At 53.4% G+C, this 22,488-nt stretch overlaps 1 protein-coding gene across 1 annotated transcript in view; it reads left to right on the top strand.

Annotated features, from left to right (window-relative positions):
* The window catches only part of LOC109376497 (obscurin), a gene marked incomplete at its 5' end in the record, with an annotated part of 89,056 nt that overhangs the window by 26,367 nt on the left and 40,201 nt on the right, over positions 1 to 22,488 (top strand). The window contains 14 exons of the mRNA XM_019632423.1: positions 2 to 157; positions 1,032 to 1,295; positions 1,460 to 1,726; positions 1,826 to 2,098; positions 2,659 to 2,931; positions 3,207 to 3,403; positions 3,550 to 3,625; positions 9,558 to 9,830; positions 10,423 to 10,698; positions 11,025 to 11,312; positions 11,436 to 11,711; positions 12,317 to 12,690; positions 13,577 to 14,447; positions 15,227 to 15,505. Coding sequence (XP_019487968.1) covers positions 2 to 157; positions 1,032 to 1,295; positions 1,460 to 1,726; positions 1,826 to 2,098; positions 2,659 to 2,931; positions 3,207 to 3,403; positions 3,550 to 3,625; positions 9,558 to 9,830; positions 10,423 to 10,698; positions 11,025 to 11,312; positions 11,436 to 11,711; positions 12,317 to 12,690; positions 13,577 to 14,447; positions 15,227 to 15,505 — 4,143 coding nt within the window. The remainder of the gene's footprint in view (position 1; positions 158 to 1,031; positions 1,296 to 1,459; positions 1,727 to 1,825; positions 2,099 to 2,658; positions 2,932 to 3,206; positions 3,404 to 3,549; positions 3,626 to 9,557; positions 9,831 to 10,422; positions 10,699 to 11,024; positions 11,313 to 11,435; positions 11,712 to 12,316; positions 12,691 to 13,576; positions 14,448 to 15,226; positions 15,506 to 22,488) is intronic.

Here is a 22,488-nt window from a genome sequence, read left to right as displayed (position 1 = left end):
AAGGGGCCCGAGACCCTCAGAGCTGGGGACAGAGTCATCCTGAGGCAGGATGGGGCCGTGTGTGAGCTGGAGATCCGGGGCCTGGCTGTGGCCGATGCTGGGGAATACTCGTGTGTGTGTGGGCAGGAGAGGACCTCGGCCACGCTGATCATCAGGGGTAACGACCACGTGTGGCAATGTGGACTCATTTGCATGCCTGTCCTCTTCTCCTAGTCTATTGTGCTCACACTGGGTACCCACAGGCACTCTATTATTCTGTTCCTTGGGCATTTTTTTCTCTGTTCCTGTCTCCTTGCCTGTCACAATGTTGTTCAGTGTTCTGGTGTCTGTGTACTTTTCTGCATCCAAATGACTGCCCTTGGTCAGACTTCATGGTAGGGACAGCATCTTAGCTTGTGGCCCTACTCCTTTCCTAATTCACTCAACTTTTACCCTTTTTCCACAGCTTATAGTCAGGATCTGAGGGATGGCTCTGCCTTAGTGGTCCACGGGGACCTCCGACCCTGATGACCTGGCAGGACACAGCCCTGTCCATGGGAATCCGGGGTGGAGGCTGACATGAGATTAGCCTGGTCTGATTGAGAGCACCTCTTGCAGCCTCCACAGTTTTTCCTTCCCCTTGCAGTGGACCCAAACTTATGATACCCGTTCCCATTCCAGTCTCCTGGGGCCTGTGGGCAGTCAGGCAGTGGGAGTGGAGCTGCAGGCTATGCTTGACCTTGGCCCTTAGCAGACTGACTGGGTGCGGGAAGCTATCTCCTGCTCTGGTGTTGGGGGCCTGTCTCCTAACTGGATGTGGGGAGTGGGGCCTGCCTCTTGGCTGGGGTGTGTGGGTCCATCTCTTGGCTAGGTGTGTGATGGGCCATCTCCTGCCTGGGTGTGGGAGGATGTCTCCTGCTGAGTTGGGGGGGCGAGTATGTGGTGCCATCTCCTATCTGGGTGTGGGGGCTGTATCCTGGCTGGGTGGGGCAGGCGGCTTCTGCCTGGGTGTGGGGGCTGACTCTGTCCCCACTCTGCCTACCCACCCCCAGCCCTGCAGGTAGTATTCAGGGAACCCCTACGGAGCCTGCAGGCTGAGGAGGGCGGCCTGGCCACCCTTCGGTGTGAGCTGTTGGAGCCCAGCACTGTGGTCTGGAGCAAAGCCGGGCTTGAGCTGCAGGAGGACGAGCGCCATGAGCTACGTCAACAGGGCCGCGTGATGGAGCTGGTGCTGCGAGACCTGCGCAGGGAGGATGCCGGCGAGTACACATGCACCTGTGGCTCCCAGGCCACCAGCGCCACCCTCGCTGTCACAGGTGGGCTCCAAGGCTGGCTCTGTCCTGAATGTAGGCCCTGTCTGCTTTGGGGACACCCTCCGGGCTGCAGCCTCACCCTGGGAGTCCCATCTGAGGGACTCTGCTCGTGCTGGGTGGGTGGACCTAGACTGAGTCACTGTCCCCATGCCCCTCTCACACCACAGCTGCGCCCGTGCAGTTCCTGCAGGAGCTGCAGGCCCAGGAGGTGGATGAGGGTGCTACGGCCCGCCTGTGCTGCAAGCTGAGCCGGGCAGGTGCCAGTGTGGAGTGGCGCAAGGGCTCGCTGCAGCTCTTCCCCTGTGCCAAGTACCAGATGATGCAGGAGGGTGCAGCCGTGGAGCTGCTGGTGCTGAGTGCTGAGCAGGAAGACGCTGGTCACTACACCTGCGACACAGGCCACGCACAGAGCACTGCCAGCCTCTCAGTCCGCGGTGAGCTGCGCGATGGCCCCTGCCCTCCCCAGGCCCCTCAGCCCCTGTGTAGCAGGGGGCACCTTGCACAGCACCTCTAAGCATCCCCTGGCCCCCCAGCCCCCAGGCCCATATTCCAGACCGAACTGCAGGGCACGGAGCAGGAAGTGGGTGGTGTGGCACAACTGTGCTGTCAGCTGAGCAAGGTGGAGCCTGGGGCTCCCGTGCAGTGGCTCAAAGAGGGCACGGAACTGCGTGCAGGCCCCAAGTACGAGATGCGTTACCAGGGGGCCACGTGTGAGCTGCTGATCCATGGGCTCGAGGCCAGGGACACGGGCGAGTATGCCTGCGTGGTGGGTGGCCAGAAAACCTTGGCCTCTGTCAAGGTCAGAGGTGAGCCCTCCTTGCTGCACCCACTTCTCTTTTAGCTACCCTGGGGGGCCCCCCTCTAGCAGGTGCTATTCCAGGGTGGCTCTCAGGCCCCTGAGGTTACAAGCTTTCCCTTCTCATGTCTGCACCACTCCCCTGTCAACAGTAGGAAAATAGGCTGTGGCTCATGGCGCTGCCCTGCCTTCTGCCCCCAGCCGCTAGGTGAGTCAGCCTAACCTGGGTTGCCTTCTCTGAGCCTTTGCCTGTCTGTCCGAAGGTCTTGCCTCCCTGATGTCCCAGCCACAGGGACATAGACAGAGGCAGCTCACCACCCTGCAACCCCTCACCTACTTTCTCTAAACAGAGGCACCCTCAACCCAGTCTCTGCCCCCAGGAGTTCAGCATCACAGGAGGGGTCTGTGTTTGTAGCAAATTGGGTGATGAATGCTGTGTGGGGCAGATGAAGGTCATGGCAGGGGAAAAGTGTGAGAGTATTTAGGAAGGCTTCCTGGAGAAGGGGCATGGGAGCTTGGCCTGGGTGTTCAGACCAGGTTGATAACGGGTTCCCCTGGCCCACACCCCAGAGCCCGAGGTGACCATAGTGCGGGGTCTGCTCGACGCCGAGGTGCAGGCTGACGGGGAGGTGGAGTTCAGCTGCGAGGTGTCACGCGCTGGTGCCACGGATGTGGAGTGGCGCCTCCAGGGCCTGCCGTTGCAGAGCAATGAGGTGACAGAGGTGGCTGTGCGGGGTGGCCACACCCACACACTGCGGCTGAAAGGCGTGACACCAGAGGATGCAGGCACCATTTCCTTCCACGTGGGTCTCCACATGTCCTCCGCCCAGCTCACCGTCCGAGGTAGCGGGCACGGGCAGCTGCTTACCACACTTGTGGCTAGAACATCCAGGCACTATGGGGGGAGAGACAGACTGCAAGGGTCCCTGCTTTTAGGGCAGGGAACTGGTGGGGAGGTAGCTCCGTGCATGGGTGGTTCTGGGGTGGCCCGAGATGTCAGGGTTGAGTGGTGCCCTGTGTGCCTGTCTGCAAGAATTGGGGTGGGATGCAGGGAGCAGACTCCAGGACTGGGAGGCTTCCCAGGTGCCAAGGCTGACGCTATGCCTTCCCCGGTGCAGCCCCTGAGGTGACCATCCTGGAGCCCCTGCAGGATGTGCAGCTCAGCGAGGGCCAAGACGCCCACTTCCGGTGCCGGTTGTCCAGAGCCTGCAGCCAGGAGGCCCGCTGGGCCCTGGGAGGGGTGCCCCTGCAGGCCAATGAGATGAACGACATCACAGAGGAGCATGGCACATTGCACTCCCTCACCCTCCATAAGGTGGGGCCCTGGGACCTGCCTCCATCCACAGGTTCCAGGGGCTTGGGAGGGGAAGGTTCCAATTCCAGTTGCCTTGGGCTAGGGACTTGCCAGCAGAAATAGTTGGAATGGGCTACCAGGCTGAGACCCCATCTCTGCTTCTGCAGGTGACCCTCGAGGATGCCGGAACCATCAGTTTCCAAGTGGGCTTATGTAGCTCAGAGGCCCAGCTGAAGGTCACAGGTGGGCAGCCCCCCCCACACACATGTCCAGCGCTCTGCTTGGGATGTCCCCATGTCCCTATTTAAGGGGCTGTTAGGGGGTGGTATGGCCAGAAACCCAAGCCTTCCCGTGGTGACCTTGCCTTGTGATGGCAATTTTCTAACCCCTGACCGCTAAAGCTATGGCAGAGATTGCACTGAGGTAGGATGGTGAAGATCAGCTCTAGACAGTTTGGTTTGTGTGTGGGGGTGGGGTCCCTGTGTGGGGTTAGTGCTATCTGCATGAGGGAGATAGGGAGCCTGGCCGCTGGGGTCTGGGCGGGGCCTTCCACACTTCTACCCTCCATATGGCTACACCTATGACACAGGTCATATTAACACACATGCATAGTCGACAGATTCCCAGGTGATGATGCAAACCTGTGACACGTGTACAGTTTTGGATATAGTGGATTTCAAGGACCTTCAACAGGTTATACCTTGTCTGAAGATCCGGTCATTCCTGAGTGCTCCTCCCCTGCTGTCTTACTGTTGGTTCTCATGCTAGTCCCATTCATCTAACCATCTGTTTACCATTCATCCATCATCCACCCACCCACCATCCATCCATCCACCATCCATTTACCTATCCATCATCATTATCCACCATCTGCCATCGTTCATCCACCATCTGTCCACCATCCTCCCATTCACCCCTATCATCCATCCATCCATCCATCCATCTATCACCCATCCATCATCTACCATCTATCCACCATCCAGCCAGCCACCATCTACCATCTACCATCATTTATCCATCTATGCATCCATCCACCCATCCATCCATCCATCCATCCATTATCATTTATCCATCCATTCGCCACATTCATCCATCATCGATCCATACATCTGTGCATCCACCATCTATTCATCAATCATCCATCTGTTCATTTATCCATCATCCATCTACCCAACCATCTATCTGTTCAACCATCCATCCACTACCCACCATCCATCTATTGAACAAACCTTCTAAGCCCCTAACCTTGTCCAAGTTGTAGACCTTGAGAGGGGCCAGGTGCAGCTCTGCCCTTGGGGAGTCCCCAATCCCATGGGGGCATTGGACATTAAAGACAAAGCCATGTCGTGAGTCTTCAGGGAATGGTCAGACACAGCCAGCTCTGTGGCCTCAGGTTGGGGAACTCCTCAAGTAGAGTGATAGGGGAGGGGTAGTGTCCTGAGCAGGGCTGGGCCAGTAAGGGCCTTGTGTATTCATTAGGGTGCGTGTCTGTTTGGGGGACAAGGAGCTAGGTTCGGCCTTGTGGGCCTTGCTGAGGGCTGTACCTTGACCTCTGTCAGCCAGGTGTCCCCAGCCTGTACCAGCTGGCCTGTGTGCAGACACCGGGTCATATCCTTAGGGGAGGACCATGGGCACGGGGGTGTGTGAATGGGTGTCCTGGTAGGTGGTGTATAGGTGAGCTTGGGAATAGTGCCTGACGTGGGAATGAGGATCTGATGGAGAAGACAGGAACTGTCAGATGTGCATTCTTGGAAGAGGGTGGGGACAAGTAAGGGGGGCTGGGGCTGGAGTGTCAGTGGTGCACACACAAGAAGGGCATCGAGGGCTTCTGAGTAGGGCCTGGCTGGGGTGGGTGTGGGAGCACAGTCCAGGCAGCAGCTGCATCTGGGAATCCTCTGGGCTCAGGCCTGCTGGGTAATGGGGCAGGGAACAGTTGCCACGGGCATTAGGGCCCTGGAATCTTAGGGCCAGAGGGACTATAGGGTACATCTGGACAGGAGAAGCACCTGCTTCCATACCCACAGAGACAGAGGGCTCACTACCTGAGACAGACCCCACCTTCTCATAGTTGCAGCCCTATGGCCTCTCCTCCCTAGCCCAAAACCCACCCCACAAAGGTTACAGCCATGGGGCTTAGGGCTTGTCTGTTCTGCCTTCTGAAGAGGCTGTGGATGCATATCATTCATGTACTTTGGTGAAACCAGGCATGTTCCAAAGAGAGGTGTGGGTGCAGAGGGGCTGAGCTGACTCTCCATGGGCTTGCTGTGGGTAGTCTGCATGTCTCATTCCATGAGAAAAGTAGGACAGCTGGCCCAGGTGGCTCTCTGGACCCCAACCCCAGGGAGCCCCAAGTAGTGGACCCCATTTGGTCCCATGGTCCCAGGGCATCCCAGCCTGCCCTCCTGTTGCCCTCTTGTGCAGAGGCAGCGCCATGCCTGGTACGTGGTTTGCAGAATGTGGACGTCTTTGCGGGGGAGGTGGCCACGTTCTCCTGCGAGGTGTCCCGTGCAGGTGGGCCAGAGGCCCGCTGGTGGCTGGATGGGACCTTGCTGCAGGACGGCCCCCAGAGTGCCATCTGCGTGCGTGATGGGACCTTCCACTCCCTTATGCTGTCGGGCCTGGGGGTTGCTGACTCAGGCACCATCACGTACCGTGCAGGGCCCCTGGTCTCCACGGCCAAGTTGTTGGTCAAAGGTACCAGCCAATGGAACCCTGCTCACACTGGCGCTTCTGCCCCTGCTGCTCCTGCATGCTTCCTGTGGGCTCCCAGGGCAGGGGTTCAGGGACTGGCGTCACTCCACGCGTGCCATGGGTGAGCGTAAGGGCAGGCTGTAGTCCTGCTTCATGGATAAGAAAGAAGGCCAGTCTCAGAGCATGAAGCTAGAGGCCGACCCCATGCCCACCTGCTTGTGGGGCCCTGGGTGTTGCTGCCACCTGGTTGCCACTCTGCAGCTGCACATCCCTCAGGTGCACACCCAGAAGGCAGCCTTCCAGTTCTGGCCTGGCCTGCCTTGTCCCTGCTCAAGGCTGCCTCTACTGCTGTGGGTTGGGTTAGTCTGTGTCTTCTGGGAAAGAGCTAGCCACTGGGGAAGGCAGTGGGCTTCCAGGGACCCCTTAGTGCACTCCCAGTGGGAATGTCAGGTGTTCCTAGGATGGCCGCTTGGTGCGGCTCCCGTGGCATGTTTGCCGACAGGCCTCCTCTGCATTGATGCAGAATAGATGTGGACATTCCCTCAGGTTCCCTCAGGGGTGAACCATTTGTTGACTAGGATTTTGCCAGGTGGATTTTGCCATGTAGAGGTGGGATGGGGACCCCATAGGGGCAGAGAGACCCCTGGAGAAGGGACAAGTTAGACTGGAGGTGCTGTGTGTCTAGCAGAGGCGGTGGACCCAAGGAGCACCAAGGCTTTCAGGAAGAGGGCATTGTGTCCCTGCTGTGACAACGTGAGCCCCAGACCCAGGGAGGTGGGGGCTTGGGGCAAGAAGGGCCAGGAGGGGCCCAGCAGATGGAGATGGACTGCCATGAGTGGGGCATGTGGGGTTGAGGCTTGCCCCTCATGGAGGGCCTCGGGCCACCACCATGAGCTCCTTTTCTACCACAACCCTGTGCTTGCTTGCTGCTGAGCCGCTGACGCTGGCCACACAGGGCGGGTGGGGCCCGGCCACACTGCTCTGGCTGACGCGTGCCTGGCGTATCGGCCGACAGATCCCACGGTGGAGGTGGTCAGTGCCATGAAGGACCTGGCGGTTGAGGAGGGCGGCCCGGCCGAGCTCCTCTGCCAGTACTCGAGGCCGGTGCAGGCCACGTGGAAGATGGATGAGCAAGAGGTGCACGCCGACGGGCACCGCATCGTCATAGAGCAGGACTGGACCGTGGCCAGGCTGTCCTTCAGGCCGGCCTTGCCCTGCGACAGTGGCATCTATTCTTGTGAGGCCGCGGGGACCCGCGTGGTAGCCCTGCTGCAAGTGCAAGGTGAGGCCGCCCGGTGGGCAGCCCCAGGCCCAGCAGGCTTCCGCCTGGCTCAAGCCGAGCCATATGGTGGAACAGCAAGTGATGACATCCAACACTGTGTCATGGTGACTGTGGCCACACTAGAAAGACAGGATCCCAGCAGGTGGATCCTGCTGAAACTGGGTGGGCCCTAAGCCTACTCACCCAGTCCCCAGCCCCCCTTCAAGCAGCCTGATAGGACAGGGCAGCTGGACAAATCCTGGGTGGAGGCTGCACCTGAAGAATCTGCATCCAAAACACTGGGGAGACAGAGGCAGGCAGGGAGCAGCTTCTGGGCGAGTGAGCAAGTAGCCTGGGGCAGCCAGGCGCTCAGTGGGGCTCGGATCCCAGCTCTGCCCCTTCCCAGACTGCTCACTTAGAGGGCTCCCCAAGCCCATGTCCCTGAAAGCATATGCTGTTGGGGAACCAAGAGCAGGGGACAATGGGCTGCCCCACTCTGTGGAAGGGGGCATCGTTTGGCTGGAGCCACTTCCTCTTTGGGAAAATCTGAAATGTTCCTGGTGGAGAGTGAGCTGGAGGGTGGAGACAGTTGTCAGGGCCATCCAAGTTGGACAGCAGGTGTGAGTAGGTGAGAACAGTCCGGCCACTGGCCACCTGAGGTCCCTACCCTCCATTCACTCACTAGCTCAACAACTAAGTTTTGTAAACACTCTTTTTGGTACCTGGGAGCACAGCGGGGAACAGGCAAAAAGCCCTCCTTTCACTGCGACACCGACATCTCCACTGGAAAATGTGATAGGTGCTATGGGGAACAGCTGCAGTGGGGCTCATGGACATCTGAGCAGAGCCTTCAGCCACTGGCAGGACCGAGTGGAGAATGGAGCAGTGTAGGAAAGTGGACAGCAGGGCTCAGGGGCTCGCTGCTGCTTCAAAAATCTGGGATATTATCAAATAAAGCAGTGATGACATCCTTGGATGGGAACTAAGGAGGGTGAGCTCCAGCAATGACTGTGCCTGCCTTTCCTTCTGGTCCACACCCCTTCTGACCGTTCCATTGGAACAGGATGTGGTCAGACTCCTGGGTCCTTGTTGGCTCCGGTAGTTGTAACAGGAGGAAAAAGGCTGGGGGGAGTCTGGTCTGTGGCACGAGCAGCTCAGGGCAGGAGGAGGCCTGGTAGAAGGATGTGGATGGCCCAGTGGGTCCTCTGCTCTGAGGTGCCCTACCCCCAACCTTCACCCATTCGTTCCTCAGTTCCCTGTCCAGAGCAGACACCCCTGCCTGCAGGCACAGGCTTGGGCTCTGGATGAGCTGGGAGGCAGTATCAGGGCTTTGTGCAGGTTCCTTTTGGGACAGATACCCAGACAGCAGTTGGGGCTGGGGGCCTGGACCTCCAGCTCAGTGACTGCAGTGGCTCCTTGCTGTCTTGTGGGTTAAGGCCAGACCTTCCCCAGCATCCAGGGCAGCCCTGTGTCACCTGGCACTCCTTTCCTGCTTGACCTTAACACCTGGCCCCTGTATCCTTCACTCAGCTGGCCTGATTCCCTGCTTGCCCCCCATGCTTCCTTCCATTCCCATTCCAGTGTCCCCTCTTGTCACTCCTCTTTGCTGCACACCTGCAGTGCAGATAGCCTGTCGTGGAAACGGTGCTGGGATGTGGCTAGCTGGCACAGCCAGGCACTGAGTTCATGGCTTCCATGAAAACCGTGTGGCTGCTTATTAGACTCACGGACTGTATGCAGGAGAGAACCAGAGGGTTGGAGAATGAGGTCAGAGGTCTCTTTGGTCCTAGTGAATGAGGGGAGCAGCCCAGCAGGTCTGATAGTGCTGAATGGGAGACAGAGGAAACGGGGCCATGTCCAGAGCCCGACCTGCAGCCAGAACAAAGGGGTGGAAGCCTCAGGCCAGCTTTGAGTCCCGCAGTGGCCCTGGCAATTTTGGCAACACCTATAAGGTGTTTCACCTGTGAGATGGGTAGGACCCCCCCACCCCCACACACACACTCCTGCCACTAGTGTGGTGATATGTGGAGCTGGGCAGGGCCTTGGGTAGGCCACACATGATGGCTCCATGTGGATACCACTGGCCTCCCTCCTTGTGGCTAGCTGCAGCTCCCTCCCTGTTTGGCCTTATGTCATGGGGGGAGGAGGACTCCCCCACGTGACTGTGGGGGGATCTGGAAGGAGGAGGACCCTATGCGCTGAGCCACCCTCTCCCTCCCCCAGCCAAGAACACTGTGGTGCGGGGCCTGGAGAACGTGGAGGCGCTAGAGGGTGGCGAAGCGCTGTTCGAGTGCCAGCTGTCACAGCCAGAGGTGGCCGCCCACACCTGGCTGCTGGACGACGAGCCCGTGCGCACCTCCGAGAACACCGAAGTGGTTTATTTTGAGAATGGCCTGCGGCACCTGCTGCTGCTCAAAAACTTGCGGCTGCAGGACAGCTGCCGGGTGACCTTCCTGGCTGGGGATGTAGTGACATCAGCGTTCCTCACCGTCAGAGGTGCGGGGTGCGGGTAGGGGTCTCCAGATGCCTCTGGGCGGATACCCCGCTGAAGGGATGCGGGGAGGGGGTGGAGCTTGGACCGAAGGAGGGGCAGTAAGTCTTTCAAACTCGCACGAAATGCTGCGTTGTGGGCTTCAGAAGTGGGGTTGGGACCGCGGGTGTGGGGGGATAGGGGTATGGCTGTTGGTCTGAGGCCCATCCCACCGGATTCCGGTGCGAGGAGAGGCCGCCGCGGGGGGGCGGGGGGCGGGGAATAAGTCTCAGACACCTCGCACCAGATAACGGTCTGTAGGGGTATCTGGGGGATGGGCAGAGCCGGGAGGGATGTGATGGCAGGGGCATCGGTCTTTGAGACCTCTCCCGCCAGAGGCTCGGAATTGGGAGGACATCCATCTCTGAGGCTTCCTCATCAGAGGGAGAATCCAGTCTGTGTTGGGGGCATGTAGATCTCTGAAGTCCCTCCCACCTGAGCTGGGCCGCTGCCTTTGCGTGGAGATGGAGGGCGGGAACTGTGGGAGGGGTGGCGGGGGCTGGTTGTCTCAGAGGCCGCCCCTCGTCCCGCGCTCACGCCCCCGACTCCGCCACGCAGGGTGGCGCCTGGAAGTCTTGGAACCCCCGCGGGACGCGGTCGTGCGGATGGGAGGGCAGGCCCACTTCAGATGTGTGCTCAGCGAAGCGGTGCCAGTGGGTGAGGCGACCTGGTACATCAACGGGGCGGCAGTGCAGCCGGATGAAGCCGACTGGACGGTCACTGCCGAGGGCAGCCACCACGCACTACTGCTGCGGTGCGCCCAACCGCACCATGCCGGAGAGGTCACCTTCGCCGCCCGCGACGCAGTAGCCTCTGCGCGGCTCACCGTACTGGGTGGGTGGCTTGCCCACTGGCTACAGCTCAAATTCAGGGCTCTCCTGTGTGTGAGTAGGAGCGGGAGGTTCCAGCCCCAGACGCTGCTGGGGGCTCTCCGTGTCCCCTAACCCTGGGTGGGCTCGGGCACACAGTCTCTGTGACTGAAACGCGAGATCCTCGCTCCTGAGACAGGCGGCTCCAGGGACCGAGGCTCACCGGGCTGGGGGGGTGGTCTGCCCGCACCCACACTGGGTTCTAGGATCAGACTCCAGGGCTGTTGGGGCTGCGCCCCGAATGGGGAGATGCCGCACTGACAGCCTACACCCCACCCCGGCCCCGCGCAGGCCTCCCCGACCCCCCGGAGGATGCCGAGGTGGTGGGGCGCAGCGGCCGCTCCGTGACACTGTCTTGGGTGGCCCCCGCAAGCGACGGTGGAGGGGGTCTCTGTGGCTACCGGGTGGAGATGAAGGCGGCAGCCACCGGCGAGTGGCGGCTGTGCCACGAGCTGGTGCCGGGGCCTGAGTGCGTGGTGGACGGTTTGGCCCCCGGGGAGACCTACCGCTTCCGCGTGGCGGCCGTGGGCCCCGCTGGCGTTGGGGAGCCCGTGCACCTGCCCCAGATGGTGAGGCTCGGTGAGTCGCTGTCCTGGTCCAAAATGATGAGGGTGGGGGTCTGGTCTGGAGCTTTCGGGCCTCTAAGCTGGAAGGCTGGGGCTCGTACTTATTGTTGTGCCCATCCCAACCCGCTGTTTCCAGCAGAGCCCCTGGAGCTCGCGTCTTTGTCCTCCGCTCCAGAGAGCCGGCAGGTGTCCGCCGGCGAGGACCTGCGTCTGGAGTGCGAGGTGGCGGAGGCGGGTGAGGTTGTCTGGCTGAAGGGAACGGAGCGCATCCAGCCCAGCAGACGCATTCAGGTTCTCTGCCAGGGTCGACAGCACACACTGGTGATCCGGGGCTTTTCCGCGGAGGACCAGGGCGAGTACCACTGTGGCCCTGCTGTGGACCCTGCCTCTGCCCGTGCCACCAACTTCCAGGGTGCGTCCTCCCTGGGGGCCCAGTGTAAGGGGGTGGGGAACCGAGGGTGACCCCTGGGGTATGGGGGTGGGGAGGATGGCCCTCTATGCAGAGGGTCTGTCTAAGGGAGAGTGAGGCCTCCTGAGGAAGTGCACAGACCCAGCATGGCTCAGCCTCATGTCAGCACTCATTTCACTGGCATCTCAGGCCACATTCCTCCCTGAGTGGGATCTTGACCGTCACAGCCCTTGGTACTATAAGTCTTCCAGCCCCTGCACTCTGAGCCCCCCTACACTGAGCCCCCTTCCTCCTGCACTCTGCACCTTCGCATGACCTCTGAGCCCCCCGACCTCAGCTCCCTGAACTTTAACCCCCCCAACCCCCACTCTGATCCTCTGCACTCTGGCCCCAAGCTCCTTGTGCAGGAGGTAGGCTGAGGCCTGGCCTGATCAGAAGCTGAGGTCTAGAGAGAGCCTGTGAAACCTCATAAAGATGGTGCCATCAGAGCTCTCTGGAGCCCAGGCAAGCAGCAGAGTCCTATGGAGGGGAACCACAATTAGCAGCCCAGGCTAGCTTGAGTCATGGCTCTGTTCCTGCCCAGCTGATCAGTACCCTGCTGTCCCCAGTGGTGCTGACACCAGGATCTGAGGATGAGGCCCCTACGCAGCCCAGCCTGCCCCCTGAAGCAGCTCAGGAGGGCGACCTGCACCTGCTATGGGAAGCCCTGGCCCGGAAACGCCGCATGAGCCGTGAGCCCACGCTAGACTCAATCAGCGAGTTGCCCGAAGAGGATGGGCGCCTGCAGCGTCTGCAGCAAGAAGTAGAGGAGATGGCCCCTGACCTCTCTGAGGACTACTCCACAGCTGACGAGCTGGCACGCACCGGTGAGGCTGACCTCTCACACACCAGCTCTGATGACGAATCCCGGGCAGGCACTCCTTCCCTGGTCACTTACCTCAAGAAGGCTGGTAGACCCAGCACCTCTCTACTGGCCAGCAAGGTGAGCTTTCCACGTTGGCCTGTGAAGGAGGCCTGGGTGTCTCAGATTGTCACCATCTAGTCACTGTCCATCCACACATCATCCATTCATCCATCCACCTCTTGTCTATCCATCCATCGCCTTCTATTTATCCATCCACCTACCATGCATTTATCCATCCATTTATCCACCACCCAACATCCATCTGAGCACCCTTTGTTCATCACTATCCATTTATCTATATATTCACCTATCCACCCACCCATCCACCATCCATCCATCCATCCATGCATTCACCACCCACCAACCCATCCATCCATCTATCCACCCATCCTCTGTCCATCATCATCTGTTCATTCATCAATCTGCCATCCATCTATCCACCCATCCACCATCCATTCATAATTTATCCATATATTTATCTACTTATTTACTTATTCACTTATCTCTTTATCCATCATCTGTCCATCCACCATCCATCCATTCATTCATTCATCCATCCACCCACATATCCACTTATCTCTACCCATCCACCCACCTATACATCCACTCATCCACATCCACTATCTACCACTCACCCATGTTAAAACTTGGCTGTGAAAACTTTTTAAAGAGTAGAATTGGCTTCTCCATGGTATTCCTCACAACCCTGTTAGTCTCCGTCTGGGTAACTGTGTAAAGTGATTTCAGGGAGGGTGGGCTTGTTTTTTGTCACAACAGGAGCTGTCAGGCACCCAGCCTCTGTGAAGGAAGTGCAGTTGCCAGCAGGTGGAGGCAGAGTGGTATGCTGGAGCCAGGTGTGGAGCTGGGGCACAGACTAGGCTCTGCCTCCAGCTTGCCCAGGATGCCCCTGTCCATACTTTCCCTGACCTGGGCCTCAGTTTCTCTACCTTACCCATGCACACAGGTCGGGGCTCCAGCAGCCCCCTCTGGGAAGCCACAGAAGCAGCAGGAGCAGCTGGCCACAGTGTGTCCACTGCTGGGAGACCTGAGTGCTGAGGACCTGGGTGACCCATCCCTGGACAAGGCAGCTGTGAAGATCCAGGCTGCTTTCAAGGGCTACAAGGTGCGAAAGGAGATGAAGCAGCAGGAGGGGCCCATGTTCCGCCACACATTTGGGGACACTGAGGCACAAGTTGGGGACGTCCTACGTTTGGAGTGTATGGTGTCCAGCAAGGCAGACGTGCGAGCCTGCTGGCTGAAGGATGGCGTGGAGCTGACTGATGGCCGTCACTACCACATTGACCAGCTTGGGGATGGCACCTGCTCTCTGTTGGTCACCGGCCTGGGCCATGCTGATGCTGGCTGCTACACCTGTCAGGTGAGCAGCAAGTTTGGCCACGTGGTCCACAGCGCTCACGTGGTGGTCAGCGGGACCGAGAGTGAGGCTGAGAGCTCCTCCAGCAATGAACTAGACGATGCCTTCCGCCGAGCAGCCCGGCGGCTGCACCGCCTCTTCCGCACCAAGGGCCCAGCGGAGGTTTCAGATGAGGAGATCTTCCTGAGCGCAGATGAGGGCTCGCTGGAGCCCGAGGAGCCTGGGGACTGGCAGACATACCGCGAGGACGAGCACTTGATCCTCATCCGCTTCGAGGCACTGGCCGAGGCCCACCAGGCGGCCGCCCGCTTCCGGGAGATGTTCGGCACACTGGGCATCGGGGTGGACATCAGCCTGTCAGAGCAGGGGCCCCGGGGGGTGGAAATGCGCATCGCCAAGGTGTCCCTTGTTCCTGCAGCACCTCCAGAGCCAGTGCCAAGCTTGCTGACCACAGAGACTGGTGAGTCTGCAAGCTGCATGGGGCAGGGTGGGAGAGAGGAGGGGCAAGGCTGGTGGGTGACCAGTGTCAGCTGAAAGGTCAAGTTGACTGGGCTCCAGTTTCTGGCCTTTGGCAGATGCTACTCACTGAGCTGGGAAGAGCGCCAACTTGGGGGTGGACAGAGCTCAATTCCAACCCGTCTGTGCCTGTTACTATCTAGCCTCTGAGAGTCTCAGAGTCCTCATCTTTGAGCCCACTATGGGAATTCTGGTTTTTGGTTTCTTTCTCCATGAGGGTTTGACATACAATCTGTATAAAATTCGGGGTTGCATGTGGTCCAATGTGCACCCCATTTCCCGCTCCAGCAACTAAAATTGAATAAAAAGCCATCTCATTTTTCATTTGCATGTCCCTAGAAATGACAGAAAGGGTGTTGTTAACCCACAGTGTCATGTTTTGAAATCTCCCCTCTCCAGTTCTGAGCCCCTCATGCCTCCAACCCTGGACTCCCAGCCACACAACCTTCATCCTCCTTCCACCTCTCCTCCTCCCCGCTTCCCTTTGCTGTCCCTCTGGCCTCAGGGTGTGTTGGGAACCAGGCTGACAAGGGAAGCCTGCCCTAAAGAATGGGGAGGAGGGGGGAGCTTAGCAGGCAGAGATGGAGTTCTGTTTAGCCGCCAGGTCTGTGAGCACTCCCACATGAATGGAGGCCTGCAGGTCACACAAGGGGACCTGCTGCAGCTGTTGTGATTGGGGTTGAGAGCTGGGGCTAAGTCGCACACCCTGCCTGTCCCTCCCAGCCCCAGTGTTCCTAACTGAGCTGCAGAATCAGGAGGTGCAGGACGGGTACCCCGTGAGCTTCGACTGTGTGGTGATGGGCCAGCCCATGCCCAGCGTGCGCTGGTTCAAGGATGGGAGGGTGCTGGAGGAGGACGACCACTACATGATCAGTGACGACCAGCAGGGCGGCCACCAGCTCATCATCACAGCTGTGGTGCCAGCAGACATGGGGGTCTACCGCTGCCTGGCTGAGAACAGCGTGGGAGTGTCCTCCACCAAGGCTGAACTCCGTGTGGACCGTGAGTGTGGCCGGCCAGGTTTGCTGGCCAAGGGTGGGTAGCGCAGGGACTCCCACTGGGAGAGGTAGTGCTGGGTTGGAGGATGGTCCAGATTTGGGGCCTCTATGCCTTGTGGCCCATAGAGAGCTCTCTGGAAACCCCCTGGGGTGGGGCCTTAATTCCTTGAACAGCATCAAAGCTGAGAGAGGCCCAGGAACATTTGAAGGTGGACCCAGGGCATAGAGGTGGTTAATGGCACTATGGGCAATAAAAAGTACCTATCAGGTCTCATATGTTCCTGTCTCACAGCTCCTAAATTCCTTGGAATTCCTAAGCAACAAGGGAGGTAGGAGCACCTTTCGTTCTAACACAGTGTTGCCTGGCCAGCCCTTAGATAGCTCAGGATCATGGATGATCACAGCAAAGACCATGCCATGATCCCTGCAAACACATCCAACTGATTTTTGACAAAAGTATAAAAGCAATTAAGTGAAGAAAGGATAGAACTTCAACAGAGTAATTTGGACATTTATAAGCCAAGAAACAAAAACACCTCGACCTTATATGAAAATTAACTCAAAATGGATTATATATTTGTAAAATATAAAACTGTAAGACTTTAGAAAAATAAAACCCAGAGCTAAGAAAGGCCTTTCTGTATTTGACCTGTAAAAAGAAAACTTTGTATTATAAAATGGACCTCATCAGAGTTAAAAACTTTTGCTCTGAGAAAGACCTGGTGAGGAGGGTGAAATGCTACAGGCTGGGAGAAAATATCTGCAAACTATATATCTTATAAAGGACTTTATCTAAAATATAGAAAGAATGCTTAATATTAAAAGTAAAAATTGTTTAAAAAGCCAATTAGAACAGGAGCATGTCCAGACATTTTATTGGAAAGGATATACAGATGGCAAATAAGTACATGGAAGATGTTCTATGTATTAGCCAACAGGAAATGCACATTCATACCCCAGCAAGACATCCCTGTACATTATCAGATGGATAAACTAAAAATTGGTGATGACACATATGCAAGTGAGGGTGCAGAGAAGTGGGACCCCGTGCACTGCTGGTGGGAGTGCAACACTCTGCAGCCACTCTCGAACCATGGTGTAGCAGTTTTTACAAACCTAATCATGTACCTACCATGTGACGCAGCAGTTGTTTTGTTGGGCGTTTATCTGAGAAATGAAAGCTCAATTCATTACAAAAGTTGTACCCAAATGCTCAGAGTAGTTTTGTTCCTATTAGCCCCCAACTGGTAAGGACCCACCTGTCCTTTAGGGGTGAATGGTTGACCTGTGTTCTGTGGAATACTACTCAGCAAGGAAAAGGAACACATTGTGGTCATGTGCAACAGTAATACAATTGCATTTTATTGCATGAACATTCAATGGAATTCATGTGAAATTTGTGAGGTCTGAATAAGGTCAACAGACAGATCAACGTCACCTTTTATAGTTGAGAGAAAAGTTAACATTGCCAGAAACTAGGTGAACAGTATATGGAATCTCTGCATTATTTCTTCCAATGTCATAGATTAAATGACTGTATATGGATGGGTTTATTTCTGAGCTCTCTATTCTGTTCCATTGATCTATGTGTCTGTTTTTATGCCAGTACCATACTGTTTTGATTACTGTAGCCTTGTAGTATGATTTGATGTTGGGTAGCGTGATACCTCCCACTTTGTTCTTATTTGTCAAGATTGCTGTGGCTATTTGGGGTCTTTCATGGCTCCATATAAATTTTCGGATTGTTTGTTCTATTTCTGAGAAAAATGTTCTTGGTAGTTTGATAGGAATTGCATTGAATCTATATATTGCCTTAGGTAGTATTGACATTTTAACTATATTAATTCTTCCTATCCATGAGCATGGTATGTATTTCCATTTATTTGTATCTTCTTTGGTTTCTCTCTTCAACATCTTATAATTTTCTGAGTACAGGTCTTTTACTTCTTTGGTTAAATTTATTCCTAGGTATTTTATCGTTTTTGAAGCAATTGTAAATGGAATTGATTTCCTGATTTCTTCTTCTGATAGTTTATTATTGGTGTATACAAATGCAGCTGATTTCTGAATGTTAATTTTGTATCCTGCTACCCTACTAAATTCATTTATGAGTTCTAACAGTTTTTTGGTAGAGTCTTTGGGATTCTCTCTATATAGTATCGTGTCATCTGCATATAATGACACTTTTACTTCCTCTTTTCCAATTTGGATGCCTTTTATTTCAATTTCTTGTCTGATTGCTGTAGCCAGAACTTCCAGAACTATGTTGAATACAAGTGGTGAAAGTGGGCAGCCTTGTCTTGTTCCTGATTTTAAGGGGAAAGCTTTTAGCCTTTCCCCATTGAGTACGATGTTTGCTGTGGGCTTATCATACATGGCCTTTATTATGTTGAGATATGATCCCACTATTCCCACTTTGCTAAGAGTTTTTATCATAAATGGTTGCTGGATTTTGTCAAATGCTTTTTCTGTATCTATTGATATGATCATATGATTTTTATTTTTCATTTTGTTAATGTGATGTATTATGTTAATTGATTTGTGGAGATTGAACCAACCTTGCATACCAGGAATGAATCCCACTTGATCATGGTGTATGATGTTTTTAATGTGACACTGAATTTGGTTTCTGCATTATTTCTTAAAACAGCATGTGAACCTACAGTTCTCTCAAATAAAAAGGAAAAAAGCTACTTAAACCAGAATAACAAGTCAGTTATCTTAAATAAGACAAGATCTTACATATTTTCCCCTGTACCTCTATTTCTGTGCTTTTCCTTCTGTTGTGTGGGTCTAGATTGCCATCTGGTGTCACTTTCTTTCTACCTGAAGGGTTTTTTTAAACATTTTTTGTAGTCTGGGTATGCTGGAATTCCTTCAGCTTTTGTATGTTTGAAAAAAATGTCTTTATTTTGGTTTCATTTTTGAAAGATTTTTGCTAGAACAGCACTTTCTTCCCATACTTTTAAAGTTGTAGATCCACTGTCTACTAACTTGCATTGTTTCCAATGAGAAATATGATGTCATTCTTGTCTTTGTTTCTCTGCACATAACTTGTCTTTTCCATTGGGATTTAAAATTCTTTAGATGTTCGCACACCATAAAATTTAACATTTAAAAGTGTACAATTCAGTGGCTTTTAGTGTATTCACAAGGTTGTGCAGCCATCACTACCATCTAATTTAAGAACATTTTCATCATCCCAGAAGGAAACCCCATACCCATTAGCCATCACTCTCCATTCCCCTCCCAGCCACGAAACCACTAATCCACTTTTTATCTTGGTGGATTTGCCTATTCTGGACATTTCATATATATGGAATCACACATTATTTGGCCTTTTGTGTCTGGCTTCTGTCACTGAGCATGTTTCCAAGGTACATCCATGTGGTAACAAACATCAGTACTTCATTCCTTTTTATGGCTGAAAAATATTCCATTGTATATGGATTTCCTATCCATTCATTGGATGATGTTTATCCATTGGTTGTTTTGGCTATTATGAATAATGCTGGTATGAACAGTCATGTACAAGTTTTTGTGTAGACGTATGTTTTCAGTTCTCTTGGGTATATACCTAGGAGTGGAATTACTGGGTAATGTGGTGATTCTATCTTTAACTTTTAGAGCAATCTCCTGTTTTCCACAGCAGCTGTACCATTTTGCATTCCTACCAGCAATGCATGAAGGTTCTAGTTTCCCCACATCCTTGCCAGCACTTGTTATGTTAATTTTCTTAATAACCATCCTAATGGGTGTGAGGTTTTGACTGCATTTGCCCAGTGGTAATGACTCTGGGTATCTTTTCATGTACTTGCATGTCTTCTTTGAAGAAATACTATTCAAATCCTTTGCCCATTTTTATGTTAGGTTATTTGTCTTTTAATTTTGAGTTGTAAAAGTTCTTTTCATATTCTGAGTGCTAGACCTTTATCAGATATATGATTTTTAAATATTTCCTCCATTCTGTGGGTTGTCTTTTCAGTTTCTTGATGATGTCCTATGATGCACAAGAGTTCTTAATTTTGGTGAAGTCCAGTTTATCTACTTTTTCTTCGATTGCTTGTGCTTAGATTGTCGTGTCTAAGAACCCACTGCCTAATCCAAGATCATAAAGATGTACACCTTTGCTTTCATCTAAAAGTTTTATAGTTTTAACTCTTACAGTTAAATCTTTGGTCCATTTTGAGCTTATTTTGTATGCATTGTAAAATAAGAGCCCACATTCATTATTTTCATGTGGAAATTGAATTGTGCCAGCACCATGTTGAAAAGACTATCTTTCCCCCATAAAATTGTCTTGGAACTCTTGTCCCAAACTAATTTCCATTAAATGTATGTGTTTAGTTCTGACTCTCCATTTCATTCATTGATTTAAATGTCTGTCATTATAGTACTACACTCTTGATTACTGTAGCTTTGTAGGAAGTTTTGAAATCTAGAAGTGTTAGTCCTCCAAATTTGTTATTTCTCAAGATTGTTTTGAACATTCTGGGTCTCATGCATTTTCTTATGAATTTTAGGACCAGCTTGTCAGTTTCTGCAAATATGGTCCCTAGATACTTTTTTTAAAAAACAAGATTTTATTGGGCCGGCCGAGTGGTGCAATGGTTAAGAACTTGCTTGGAATGCCAGAGGGCCCCGGTTCGGATCCCACATATGAGGGCCAGTGACACTGCCCTCCATGGCTGGGATGCTGAACAACAGCTCAACCTGGAGCTGGGCTGCCGTGAGTCGCTGGCGATGGCGTAGGCTGCAGTCCCTGTGGCAGTGGGTTGCCATGGGTACCGTATGTAGCCAGCAGCCAGCGTGAGAGGCCAGCAGCCGCAGTGAGTGGCTGTCCAGAAGCCGGCGACTGATCTGCCTCACCAGGGAAGAGCGCAATGATGGTGCCAACTTGGGCCAGTGAAGCAACGCCCTCCACAACTAGACTGAAGAACAAAACGACAGCAATTTGTCTGTTCCCCTTCCCCCAATTCCCCAGCACTGTTCCCATCCCCCCAATTCCCCAATAAAAATCTTTTAAAAAAAAAAAGATTTTATTGGGGAAGGGAAACTGTTTTTCCAGGGCCCATCAGCTCCAAGTCAAGTCATTGTCTTTCAATCTAGTTGTGGAGGGTGCAGCTCAGCTCCAAATCCAGTCACCATTTTCAATCTAATTACAGGTGGTGGTGGGGGGGGGGTGACGCACATCCCACCATCCCATACAGGGAATCAAACTGGCAACCTTGTTGTTAAGAGCACAGGCTTTAAACCAACTGAGCCACCCGGGCACCTCCCTAGATACTTCTTAAGATTTTCTTTTTATCACTGGTTTTGAGTAGTTTGATTATATTATTTGGTGCACTTTTCTTTATGTACCCTTATGCTTGCAGTTAATTGAGCTTCTTGGAAATGGGGTTTATAGTTTTCGGTAAGTTTGGAAAATTTTTTGCCATTATTTCTTCAAATAGTTTTCCTTTCCCCCTCATTTGGGGACTTCAGTTACACGTATATCAGGCCACTTGAAGCCATAGTGCAGCTCATTGACACTCTTTAAGCTTTAAAATTTTTTCTCTGTGCATTTCATTTTGGATTTTTCTATTGCTATACCATTATGTTCACTGTTTTCTTCTTAATATCTAATCTGCTATTAGTCTCGTCCACTGTATTTTTTATCTCTAGAACTTCACTTGAGTCTCTTTATTACATATTGTCTCTACTTAACTTTTCGAACACAGACTACAGTTCTGATACCTGCATTAATATCCTTTGCTGCCAGTTCTAACATCATGTCAGTTCTGATTGCTTATTCTCCACCTTGTGGCTCTGGTTTTTCTGCCTCCTCACATGTCTGGTGATCTGTGACTGGGTGCCTGACATTGTGAGTCCTCACTGCCCTGCTGGGAGCTGGATGCTGTGTATTCCTACAGGTCTTCTTGAGCTATGTCTTGGAAACAGTGACTTCCTTGGAAGCAGTCAGTCTTTTGGGGTCTGGCATGTGATTTGTTAGGTGAGGGCAAGGCAACAGGGCTGATCTTCTCCCTCTACTGGGGTGAGAGCGTTCCTGAACACTCTGCCCGATGCCTTGGGGATTGTGTTTCCAGTCTGGCTGTGGAAATTGGTGGCATCCCAGCTCTTGTGCTCCTCTGGCACTGTTTCCTCTATTCCTCTCTGATGGTCCTGTCATCACATGCACATGCTAATGTATGCTCTGCTGTATCCTCAAGGGAGGGACTCTGTGTAGCCATCTCTTCTCTGATTACCTGTCCTGTGGACTGTAGTTGCCTTTGTCTCCCAGAATATCATCTCTGTCTCCTCAACTCAGGATCTACCTGGCTCTGCCTCAGTTTCCCCTCCTGGACTGGAAACCAAAGGCAGGATGCTAGAGCAATCACAGGGCTCACCTGTTTCCTCTGTAAGCATTACTGTTCTTACCTATGTTAATCAGTGGTCCTTGGTGTCAAGTCAATACCAACAAGAATCCCCAATTTGGGCTGAGATGAAAAAGGAAACTTTATTCAGTGCAAGCAGCTCAATTGTGATACAGCACAGCTGTGGAGCATCTCAATAGTGTTACGGCTCAATTATGAAGCAGCATGCTCTATCTATTAATAGATAGCTCTGTTCTGCGCCCATGTGGTATGATATGGTCTGCTCTGCCTATTCTTTTCCACTCTGGTCCCATGAGACAACTTTGGTGTTTTAGCTCCAGGTGGGAAATAATAGTCTTCAGTCTTTGGTGGAAAGAGAAAGTGTGTGCTTTGGATCTAAGAGAAGCTGACTTATATACACAGAAGTCTCCACCTCTGGTCCCTCACTGGTCTATCTTCATGCAAATGAGGACTCCAAATCCTCACAGCTTGATTTGTCAAAAAAGCTCTCCTGTTTGGTCAGAATGGAGTCTCTTTAATTGGTCATTGAAGATGCTGATGAGGGAATATAGCTGCACAGCTCCAATTGTACAGGGAAAGCCTCAGTCCTATTGGTTGAAGTACTATTCCAGGA

This window comes from Hipposideros armiger, unplaced genomic scaffold, assembly GCF_001890085.2.
Source record: "Hipposideros armiger isolate ML-2016 unplaced genomic scaffold, ASM189008v1 scaffold_1139, whole genome shotgun sequence".
Lineage (NCBI taxonomy): Eukaryota > Metazoa > Chordata > Mammalia > Chiroptera > Hipposideridae > Hipposideros > Hipposideros armiger.
Note: the sequence above shows the minus strand (reverse complement) of the source record. Positions and strands in the feature narration are given on the sequence as shown.